This window comes from Myzus persicae, unplaced genomic scaffold, assembly GCF_001856785.1.
Source record: "Myzus persicae strain clone G006 unplaced genomic scaffold, MPER_G0061.0, whole genome shotgun sequence".
NCBI lineage: Eukaryota > Metazoa > Arthropoda > Insecta > Hemiptera > Aphididae > Myzus > Myzus persicae.
Genome location: NW_019100802.1, coordinates 592,309 through 604,572, shown reverse-complemented (window position 1 = coordinate 604,572; position 12,264 = coordinate 592,309). Strand labels below are relative to the sequence as shown.

Below are 12,264 nucleotides of genomic sequence, written 5' to 3'. Positions count from 1 at the left end.
AAAAAAAAATCAGTTTTCCGATGGAGAAATAATTAAATAAGAATGCAATATATAATTTATTATTGTGTTGAATATAATATTTTAAGTATTATACCTAAATAAACAGTAGTTGATACTTAAAACTTTTGAAGTTGCTCACTTTTTGAAAAAGGTTGGTGACTCTTGGTGTATCGTATTAGTGCCAGATATCAGTCATCACTCAATGGAAAATCAACAACTAATTGTTGAAATATTGATGAATATTGTTTTATTTTTCAGGCTTGTCTTAGTATGAACCGTCTTTTTGTTAATCATTTGGAAGCATATTTATTTTTTGCCAACAAAATATTTACTATGGCCATTGATTCTTATAAAGATGAACATCATCTTTTCTACAATGGTATTAAGCTTAATGACTATACATACATTAAAAAAAATATGTTTCTAAAATAAAAAACTTTATTTCAGCTGTTTTATCTTCATCAATAGTTGGAGAAACCATGATAAATACACTAAATTCATTGACATTTTTACAAAGTGAACACATTCAACCTCTCATAACATCTTTAATAAATACAGTTCAATCACTTCATACATTAAACCAAAAAATGTGTTCAAATGGTATTAGTAGTCATATGTGCTATACGTAACAAGAGACCTGACAATTGAATTAACTCTTCTTCTAATCAATATTTTATTTTTTTAAATAATCATTTATATACGCAACAATTTTAAATTTTTACATTTTGAATGAAAAATTCAAAACAGTAAAATTTTAAATCAGGTTTTTAGGGAAATGTTGATTGCAAAAACGTTTGTTTAAGTCAAGTAGCTTATTTCTTATAATTTTTTGAAATCTCATTATTTTTGTTAAGTAAAGTTAATTCAGCCGTAAAAAGCATTTTCAATTCAAAAAGTATACTTAATCTTATTAAATACTTAAAATTTTAAAATAGGTGCTTGTTAAAATTTAAATATATTTTTTTTAATTTTCTACATTTCAAATTAATGAGGTTCAAAAAAATTTGACATCTTGTAAAATAACAAAAAATGAACCACTTGACTTAAATAAATGTCTTTACAATCATACATTTCCTAAAAACCAAGTTTACACATTTCCTACATTTTCTATTATGAAATATTCAATATAAATTTAAATCAAATGAGCTTTTTTATTTATATGATTAAAAAATAAAATAAAAAATGTTATACTTTAATATGTGTAACACAACTCACAAGGGTATGTAAATTATATAGAAAAAAATTTTTAAAGGTATTTCATTTGTCAGGTATTCCTGTTAGACAGTAAATAAGTTTAATATTAATATATATATATATAGATCCTGAAAAGATGAACGAATCTGCGTGGTATATTGAACTAGAATCAGCATTTTGTTTATTAATTGGTCAGTTAATAAGCTATGGTGTAATAAGTTCGCCATTATGCGCATCAGAAATATATAATGAGCGCTGGTTAAAAAGCAAACTATTTTCTTCGGGAATTGAAAAATTAGAAGATAAAAACATATTTGGTAAGAGTACAAAAAGTGTATTTCCATATAATTTATCCATATTTAGCTTTTTCTTGTATGTATCGGCCAGGTTACTCCAAGATAGATTTATCTACTTCTCTTTACTTAAAAATGTACATAGCTATTTGAATACTTAAGGCGTAATTCAAAAATCAACATTAAAGATAAATCCAAAAGTAAAAAGTTGAAATATAATACTAGAAATAATCGCTTAAGAGTCCAATTATGAAGTTGGAGCAAATTTACTAAAAAAAAAAAATTATAAAAAACTTATAAAACTAATAAATCATTCACTCTGCTATCAATAATCATATTTTTCTATCATAAGTATTTATTAATTTTATTGATTTTGTGTATTTCAGATGATATAGAAGATCGTTTAAAATGTATTATAATTCAAGGGTTCATTGTATTGGAACATGAACTGCATTTTATACCTTTACCATATTTAAGTTTATTAAAATATATACTTTGTGATTACGAACAAAATGAAGATAATTCTATACTAGCTATTTGCAAGAATTTTAAGGATAAATATGAAAGTTTCTTAAAAGACAATAAATATAATATGATAGCACGTTTAACACTACCATTGTTTTATATTACATTGATAAAAATTGATGGTAGACCTCTTAAAGAGTTAGTATATTATATAAATATTAAATATATACAGGGTGATCAGGGTACACAAATTATTTCAAGAAGTATTAACTTTTTTTAATTTTTTTTTTTAAAGAATTTTAGATTTATGCTTTTCTAAAACTGTATAATATTTTAATTTTCCCCACTGTTATATTTATTGGTGAAACCACTATCAACTATTGATTTTCAAATGGGAACACATAATAAAAAGTTCATGAATTGGTTAAAACTATTTTTTTTTTTATGAATTTTCGCATTCAAATTTGTATATTTTGTTACTTCGTGTTCGAGGTACAGCTTCTCAAAGTTTGGTAGTTTAAGAAGGTGTTGATTAAACTACTTATTCATTTGTAAAAACTAGGAGCTATATGTGATGAATTTGATACCGTTCAACCCTAAGTAACAATTAATAAGTGATAACTATTGTACTTTGAACCCAAATCATTAACTATCGACTATTAGACATACGGAATTACGACAAATGATTAGTAGAAAACTGGTTGTTTAGATAACTCTATATTTTAGCATTACAGACTATAACACCTCCTTAAACCATCAAATTTTGAGGAACTGTATTTCGCAAACCAAATAACGAAAAGTAAAAATTTCAATACGAAAGTTCATAAAAATAATAGTTTTAATCAATTTATGACCTTTTTATTATATGTTTGCATTTTAAAATCAAAAGCTGATAGTGGTTGCACCAATAAATATAAAGGTGAAAAATATTAAAATATTATTCAGTTTTAGAAAAGCATAAATCTAAAAGTCTTCAAAAAAAATTCAAAAAAAGTTTATACTTTTTGAAATAATTAGTGTACCCTCTTAAATGAATAACCTTGTATATATATAGGTGTCTTATCTATACTCTAAAGTAAAAATATATTTTTATTTGCAGTTTAGTATCAAATAAAAAACTTGTTTCTTTTATAAATGATATCTGTATGAAGATGTTTTTTGCTATTGTTAATAATAATACTGAAAAATCTGCCACATTTTCTGAAAATAGTGAGTATTTATCAATTTAAGAGAATATATATTATTTATAATGTTTGTTTCGCTTTTCAAGGTTCCCCAAATTCTGTAATGGATGAGTACCTGTGCTTGAATATTTCTAGTAAATGCTGTTTTTTGTTGACTGCCGTTCGTGGAATGCATAGCGATCCATCATTACCTAATAAACATCTTTTAAAAGAGTATGAATCTTAAAAGTACAAATAATTTAAAAAAATTTAAAACTTAAAAGTCAATTTCAATAATAATAATAATTAGTTTACAATTATGTGCAAAAATTATTATTAACTTAAAAATATAAAGACATCAAAATATATTTATGGTTTGTTATTGAAATGTTTTGAAATATAATTTTTTTTTTAGTGATTTGACTGCTGCTAATAAATCAGTATTAGAATCAGTTTTAGAATTTGTTTTTGATACTAAACAAGCTACCAATCCTTACGCATTAATACAGGCATCAGAAGTGGAAGAAATCAGAGCACATGTATGTACAGTTAATTAATTTATAAATATTTCTATTATAATTATTTTTACAGACAATTTAGGTATTGAAGTTTCTTAAAAATTCTTCTTTAAAAAGGGTAATTCTTACATTTGTAATTTTATATATTTGTAATTTTGTTTATTTATCAAACTCGTACGTCACTGTTTAAAATTATTTTGAACTATTTCATGAAAAGTCGAGACATTTAAATTTTTAACCCTATCATTTTATAAATTTATTTTAATTTATTATAATCTATATTTATGTTTTTATTATTTTACATAAACATTTTTTTGTATGTACAATTATACATTATAGGATCGGTTGGCAGCTTTTAATCGCATTACAAAAATGTTGAAAATTATTGATTTTGTACAAGACTCATCCAATCATATATCATTGAGTCATATGTGTAAAGTAAATACATGAACTATCTTCTATTTTTATTGTTAATTTATGTTTTGTATTAAGTATTTATCTATAATAATACATTTTATCTAAATTGAAAATAGGTATTTGAGGCATTCATTTGTGGTCTTTTGGAGTTGTACCAGTCACAATTAATCGGGCATCATATTATTGATCACTATTATTCTGCTATTAATACAGTTCCAAGATCAATTAAAAGACAGATTCAAAATGCTGTTCTTAATATTTACAAACATTTTGAAATATATTTAAGGATGAATGTTGCAACATCAGAATTATTTTCTATTCAAATATGTATTCTTTCATTACTCAACATGCATTTTACATCATCAGATTTCGAGTATTTACTGTCAAATAATTTACCTGAAATGTTGGTTAGTACGTGTAAACTTCATGTTCCGTTTATGTCTACTGATCGATACTCATTAGTAGTAGTAAAAATGACAAGTAATATTTTATACATTTTGGCAGTATCTGGATGGTATGTTATTTTCATCAAATCTTGTTTTAACTTAAATGTAATTATTTAGTTAATACATTTTTTTTTAAATTTAGCAATGCAAATTCTAGTTTTGAAAGTATTAGAGCAGTTTTTGTGAATGTACATAATCTTTTAGACATACTAATAAATTCAAGACAATGTTCTATCATGGAACAAACTTTTTCTGAAAATCCAAATAATATGCTAATTGAAGGGTAAGTAAAGCAGTACTTATATCATATAAATTTTATTTTTGTCTAATAAACCATGTTATTTTAAGGATAAACTCTCCAGATTCATATCCAGTGCAAAGTTATATTTGTGATTTATTATCATTTGTTTTACAATGCACATCATTTTCTCCTTTGTGTATAAGTTCTCACCAATGGACTGAAACTCTTTTACGCTTAGCTCAATGTTCTAGTACTATGCTTTTAGCAGAACATTTTCGCTGCAAACTGTTAATTTTGAGATTATTACGTCAAATATTGCCCTGCTTAAAATCATCCAATGGTGGCCGTAAAAAAGTATGTACTGAAATATATTAACTATACTTTCTGCATGATTTTCTATTAAAAAAAAATTATTATAAAAATGTAGTCTATTTAAGTTAAGATTATAATCATTTTCTCCTTTACTTATACATTACTTCTTAGGTCAGCATTTCTGATTCCTAATTATAAGAATGAATTATTTGAGTCTGTTAGTAAATATGTAGTTAAATGATGTAAGGATTAGTGACTAGTTTATCCACTGCAATTAAGTGGTAAAATTTAATACAAAAACTTAGTTTAATTTGTTTGGTCCGATAATTTATTTATTTTGTTCTCCAGGAGCTACTTAAATTTTATTACTGTCATTAATGTTTTTCTTAAAAGTAATTTTCTTGCCAAAACTTTTTGTTGAAATAGAATTGTACAATTGTAGGTTATTGTATGACTTGTTCAATCACTGATGTTTTGAATTTATTTAACTTTAGATTGTGAAAACACTTTTTGAACAATTGGGTTCTAATATGTGGTTAATTCCACAACAAGTTGAAAATATAACTGCATACTTGAAACAAGAAGACTTAGATAAACAAATGGGTAACATATGTTTGAATGGTATGAAATTATTTATCATAATTCGAATTATTACGATTTTGTAATTTTATACTTTTTTTAGATTCAAATGATAGTATCAGTAATCATAATATTGATATTGGTGAGTTACCATTTTCATTTCACGAAGAAAAGAGTTTCAATTGCATCATTGAAGATAGTCATACAGTTATCCATGCTCATGGTGGAAGAGCTTATGCTCTTGGATCTACTCCTTTTGAAAGTGGTAATTTAAAAAATGTTAAAATGTAATTAAATTTCACACTTCCTATTTAGTATTTTATTAGATAATACTTTAGTATTTACTTTAAATGATTTTTTTATGTTTAAAAAGTCTGCTGTTTTTGCAAGTAGAAATATATTTTTGATACTAAAAAATGTACTACTGATCTATTAAAGCGATTATTGTGCATACGTTTTAAATGTATGAACTATAGGTTCATACATGGAAAATAAACACGTTTCATTGCGCTTTGATGTATTATAATTCAACATACACTGTTTATTAATCGATTTTACTTTTTATTATTATTTTAGCTATTTTTTTTTTTTTTTAACTATTCAATTAATAATGTTTGTAATTAGACTTACGGACTACTAAAATAATTTTTATTTTAGGTGTCTATCAATGGAAATTTTTTATTTTGAAAGAACATAAAGGCAATGAAGGTTCATGTATTGGTATATCAAGATATCCCATTAAAGATCAAAACTATAGAACCACTTCTGATATGTGGCTATACAGAGCTTATAAGTATGTATTCAAGTTTCATTTAATTACATTTGTTTAGATACTGGTAATTTGTTAATTGATTACATTATAATCAATATGTTTTAATTTGTTTGTTCGTTTGTAGTGGTATTTTATATCATGGTGGTCAGATACCTCTTGTACTTAAAACATTTACTCAAGGTGACTACATTACAGCAATTTTTGATACTGAATCAAGGACTCTTAGTTTTGCTAAAAATAATGATTATCCAGTCGTAGCATTCCAAAATATAGATACCAAAACAAAACTTTATCCTTGTGTATTATGTTACAGTACTGCTGCTGGACAAAAGGTACAACACATTTTTATAAATTTATTTAAAAGTCATAATGTGAATTAATTTATTATTCCAGATTAAAATAAGTGATTATAGAGCTGAGCGAAATAAAAACTCTGAACTTTTTGCTGGTGAACCTTATTTGGCACCCATGTTTACATGTATTACTGAAAATTATATTACAATAATACGAATATTACATAACACTGATCAGTGGTTAAATGAGGTAATCATTTGTTATTAATCATTCATTAAATTTGTATTAATTGATATAATTAGTTAAATTTGTAAACTTAGCGACTTATATGATTATCATCATTCTTGTTTTGATCCTTATTTTTTATTTACTTTTTTTTATTAGGGGGAACCCGCAGCAACATAGGCCACTGGGTGTGGGGTGGTTAGGTAGGGAGTTGCTTTAGAGGGGGAAGGAACGGTAGGTTTTAACGCATGTGTTTTTTGCGTTTGGCAGAATTTTGATTGGGCACCTGTAGGTTTCTGCCATGCCCGGTTTTGGGATGGCAGCCTCTCTCCAGACATCTGTCTGGAGAAAAGTGCCCGTGACCGAGGATTAAACCGGCAACTTTGTAAGTTGCAACCGACGCCTTAGTCCACTCGGCTACTCCATTTCCCAATCTTCATTTTATTGGTATAAAAATAAATTGTTATTTAAAAATTTAAGTTTTGATATTATTGAATTTGTTAAAATGAAAATCCTTTTCCAGACTTAAACCATGTCATAAAATTAACATAAATAATATATTTCAAATTATATTGATTTTAATTTATTAACTAATATGTAATAATTTAATAGGTGAATGAGTGTCTCTTAGAACAACTTTCATTTTTAAAAGGAGTTCTACCTGAAGTACGTTTTAAAGAAAGAATACTAGATATATCTGGATCTATTCAAAAAGAACCAATTTGTGAACATATTGATGAGATTGATATAAATTTATTATGTGAAAAAGTATGGCCTGCATTAGCAGTAATCGGAGGCCTTGATCGTGGTCTAAGAGTAGATGGAAGATGTTATGATTTGGATCAAAAATCATTTGGTACCATAATGGGAACTTTAAAAAAGGGTTTCACTACAGCAAAAGTAATGCGGGAAGATAAAAATGATACTGTCAGGTTGTGCAAACATTTTAATTTACATTTTAAGATATACATAAATTATACCTACTTAGTATAAAGTACTATATAATATATAGCTATCATAAAATATTAAATACTGTACCTTATTACATGCTGAGTAGATTTGTAGATAAGTGTGTGGTTGATACACTAATGCATATATTTTTTGTTTTATAGTGATGTATTATTTCAATCATTATTACCATGTAATAATATTAAATTTAATCCCGCACGATTGGAGCATATTCCAGCATTATTATTGTATTCAATTGGACGATTGAGTGGCATCACAAATGAAGTATTCTCATTTTACAAAGTTCAATAATATTTCAGACTAAATAAATAAATTGTTATTTTAGCTGCTGCCTCCAAATAATTCTCAAAATAATAAAACATCTGATAAATTTCATGAAGAAAATACTGTCGATTCATTGGATTTGTTCTCTAGTTTGATGGTTATGAATATCTTGGATCAATTATCAGAAATAAATACAAACCCATCTTCAAGTAGTACTAAAGATTTAGGAGTAAACACTTCAACCAAGTATGTATTAATTGATTTATCACATATTTGTATTTAATTATATTTTATGCGTGAAAATTGCAGGGATGCCTATAATGTTTCTCTAGCTGATGAAACTAAATTATTTAAACTGTGTGCATTACAAACAAATGCATTAAAAAGTCTAGAAGTAATAATGACTAGTTCTATGTGTGTTGATATATTAGTCAATCCTTCTTCAAAGTCAAAACAATCAACTGATGCTAATAAAAATGCAATATGTGATAATAAAAAGAAACGTGATAATATTAAGGAAAATGATCCTATGAATATCATTTTAATATTTCTTTTCAGGTAAATAGTAAATACTATTTTGAAAAAAGACTTGGTTTTTTGATTAAGTATTGGCATAAATAATAATAATTATTTTTAAAATGTACGGATATTATAATTTATATTATAGATGTGCTTTTGAAAAAAGTCTATGTTCGAAGTATTTAGTTGTTGAAACAGATATGATTGAATCTGAAAGGATACTAAACATACTTTACAATAATTATCTTAAAGAATGTGCTGAAAATAAATATAAAATACCAGATTTACAAAATCGTTTAAAAACTTTAATAAGTTTTCAAGAAAGTACTAATGTGAAACGAAGAGAATCTGTAAATAATTATAAAAATAATAAGTTATAAAATTTAAAGTTAATATCATAATTTTTTTAAGATTTCTGGGGAAACATCTAGAACTATTGATGATACTCCCAGAAGAATTGGAAGATCTCGGCGTAATATGTTACATCGATCAAACACCATATACATATGTCCTAATAGTACAAATAATACGAATAATATTGTTCCTAGTGAAAATAGAGAACGAATTCCATCCATAGCAATTCCTCTTATTGAAATGGGATTTTCTACTAGGCTAGTTCAAAGAGCTATTGCTGCTTTAGGTATTTATTTTAGTTTTCTTGGTATTTATTTTAATATTCATTCATTTTAAAATTATTTTTTACTTTTAGGGAACATTTGGGAAACAATGCCACGGAATGTAGCTATAAATAGTTTAGCAACTTGGATGATAGAACACCCATGCATACAAGAAACTAATTTTGAAAGCTCAGACAGTAATACAGAAACTAGAGTAAGTTAAATAAATAACATATTTTAACAAATGTTAACCAAGTATGTTTCTAGCTACTGCATCCTCCAGCTGTGAGAATGTCATATTATGGCTCTCGTTCAGAACATCCTCTTGATGACAGTCCTTTAGATTTAGCTCCTCGAAGATTGATAGCTCCTAGAAGACGTCTTAGAGAACTTTCTACAGACCATACAATCTATAGAGCTCCAAACTTACTGGTAGATGATGATACGACTGATGATCCTACCAATAGAGCTATTGCAAGCATGGTTTCAATTGCTTCAGATGTAGAGCAACCAGAATCTCCACCGGTAATTAAATATATTTAAAAATGTTCCATTAATGAGTATTTAATTTCTATTTATTTTTTGGGCCAAACTTAGTCTTGTTTTAGGCCCATGGCTATCTAATTGACTCAAAAACTAGTTGTTTTGATCAGAAAAAGATTTATTCTTTGTAGTGTGTTTTAGTTATCATTTTGTTGCAATAAACAGTTTACTGTTAAATATTATGTTAGCTAAAGAAAACAAATACTTTTGTAGTTTTGTAATGGTTCTGGCCTCTTATCCTCTTAAATACAGATCTTTTTATAAAACTAATGTACATTCTTATATTGTATCTAGCCCTTCTCTTTTTTATTATTTCAATATCCGCTTCTATGCATTATTATATAAATATTTTATGTTATTGAAAATAGTTTCCATTTAAAGAAGTTTATGATTACTGTATAGTATTATATTTATTTATTATTTTTATAGGAAACTCCTCCACGTGTACATACTCCAAATTTAGAAAATTTGGTGTTATTCGATCCTTTAACATCTCGTATTGATGGTGTGTTTATGCCTTCAATGGGCCGAAACTCAGGATTCAATGTTACAGAATTCCGAGTACCAACTGAGATAGTTGATTCTGAACCAGAAAGTTCACAAATACCTAGAAGTAGTAAGGACTTTTAATATATAAGATAATATAAAAATCTAACTTATTTCTTATTTGTGTATTTCAGCTATTGATGCCTCTTGTGTAAATTGCCAAGAAAAAATTGAGAAATTAAAAACTTCTGATTTTGTTAAACCAAAGAAATCTTTAACGTCTGATTTTACTCAAGGTACTTTTATCTAGTTATATTTTGTAGATTAAAAGTCTACAGGAAACATTTGGGAAAAATTGAATGTATAAAACAAAATGTTAAATGAAAGAAAGTCTTTAAAATCTGTTATTTTTTACAGTATTATTTCTTTTCCATTCCCTAAAGTATATTGATAGTTGTTCTGTGGCAAAAATACTTTAATTACAATATTTTGATAAAAATAAAAATAAGTAGGAATATTATCAAAATTAATTTTTTATTAAAATTAATTTTAAAAGTTTGTCTATATTAATTTTCACACTATGATACCGATAACATAACTCATACCTAGTACCAAAAACTATAATAGAACAATAGACAATAATAATTACTGGTTTAGTAAGAAAGTATATCAAATATACAAGGTGATTTTCTAAGCATATTCACCCCTATTTTTTTCTTTAATAATACATGTATCCCTATTAATGAGTAATATGTTTTATTGTGTCATCTATACAACCAAATTTATTTATACTATGAAATCAATGATTGGACCATTAATTCACCTACCTAAGCAATTTCTTGGATTTTGTAATTTGTAAGCCTAGGCCATATTATGGTACATAAAAAAATAGGGTAGCCAAAAGATACCCTATATCAGAGGTATTCAAACTGTGCGTCGCGGCTTCCAGGGGCGTCGCGGAGTTGTCAAAGGGAGCCGAGTAGCATAATTGAAAACCAATAAATATTTTTACAAAAAATGTTTACTATTATCATTGAGGCACACCGGTTGGGAAACGTTGAATTGTCTACAATAATCATTTGCTAAATATAGCTTTAATTTTTTTATATATGTAATATGGCAAATAAATAAAAAAAATTATAAAATATAAATTACATTCATATAAACATTTATTTTTTTGTCATTTATAATTTGGGTGCCGTCAACATTTTGTGAAGACTTAAAGGAGCTGTTAGATGAAAAAGTTTGAATACCTCTGTATACGTTTATAATGCTTAAACTATATATAATATTTATATTCATAATTTTATAACTAATTGTTTTTTTCATTTTAGTCTCTAAATTACTGGATCATTATAATTATCTTGATAAGCCATTCGATATGAATGTGATCCGCGAACAATTGAATTCCTGTAAATTTAAACCTGAGAGTGTAGAAGATAATACCATGGACAAACTTGGAATGGAGATTGTTCCACCTCTCACAAGTATTGAGGGCAGTTCTCAAAAAATATCTCAACATTCCTCCATATTTAAATCTTTGGCCTTGGAGGCAGCATTAATGACATCAGCAGAAGAACGCTCAAAAGCTATTAATCGAGTATTTCATACGATGTCACACTTAGTATCTAGAAATATTGTTGTAAATATTTTAATGTCACTTATACACTGGACATTTGAAAGTGGGGACATAGTCGCATGGAAACTAGACAAGCTTGGTTTTACAAATGTACCCAAAATAATGCAATTTATACGACTTCTACTTATTATGAATGTATGGACTGATAGAGAATACAATGAAAATGAAATGTTGCCAAATAAACTAGAAAAAAATATTCTAGGACTATTATCAAATATAATAATAGCATTAGCTGAACATTATCGACCAGCTTATAACCATGCGATATCCATACCAGTTCAAGTAAGTTTATTTTGTATATTATACAT

At 26.4% G+C, this 12,264-nt stretch overlaps 1 protein-coding gene across 3 annotated transcripts in view; it reads left to right on the top strand.

The window, feature by feature from the left end:
* The window catches only part of LOC111043140 (probable E3 ubiquitin-protein ligase HERC1), a 31,826-nt gene that overhangs the window by 9,688 nt on the left and 9,874 nt on the right, over positions 1-12,264 (top strand). For all 3 annotated transcript variants that reach the window (XM_022327998.1, XM_022327997.1, XM_022327996.1), the window contains 27 exons: positions 259-379; positions 448-600; positions 1,320-1,511; positions 1,874-2,150; positions 3,052-3,161; positions 3,223-3,349; positions 3,531-3,654; positions 3,973-4,071; positions 4,167-4,564; positions 4,639-4,779; positions 4,845-5,091; positions 5,544-5,670; positions 5,732-5,893; positions 6,286-6,421; positions 6,525-6,732; positions 6,794-6,943; positions 7,532-7,851; positions 8,032-8,152; positions 8,214-8,398; positions 8,462-8,710; positions 8,820-9,021; positions 9,083-9,311; positions 9,381-9,502; positions 9,556-9,813; positions 10,261-10,447; positions 10,512-10,613; positions 11,652-12,238. In XM_022327998.1, coding sequence (XP_022183690.1) covers positions 259-379; positions 448-600; positions 1,320-1,511; positions 1,874-2,150; positions 3,052-3,161; positions 3,223-3,349; positions 3,531-3,654; positions 3,973-4,071; positions 4,167-4,564; positions 4,639-4,779; positions 4,845-5,091; positions 5,544-5,670; positions 5,732-5,893; positions 6,286-6,421; positions 6,525-6,732; positions 6,794-6,943; positions 7,532-7,851; positions 8,032-8,152; positions 8,214-8,398; positions 8,462-8,710; positions 8,820-9,021; positions 9,083-9,311; positions 9,381-9,502; positions 9,556-9,813; positions 10,261-10,447; positions 10,512-10,613; positions 11,652-12,238 — 5,334 coding nt within the window. The remainder of the gene's footprint in view (positions 1-258; positions 380-447; positions 601-1,319; positions 1,512-1,873; positions 2,151-3,051; positions 3,162-3,222; positions 3,350-3,530; positions 3,655-3,972; positions 4,072-4,166; positions 4,565-4,638; positions 4,780-4,844; positions 5,092-5,543; positions 5,671-5,731; positions 5,894-6,285; positions 6,422-6,524; positions 6,733-6,793; positions 6,944-7,531; positions 7,852-8,031; positions 8,153-8,213; positions 8,399-8,461; positions 8,711-8,819; positions 9,022-9,082; positions 9,312-9,380; positions 9,503-9,555; positions 9,814-10,260; positions 10,448-10,511; positions 10,614-11,651; positions 12,239-12,264) is intronic.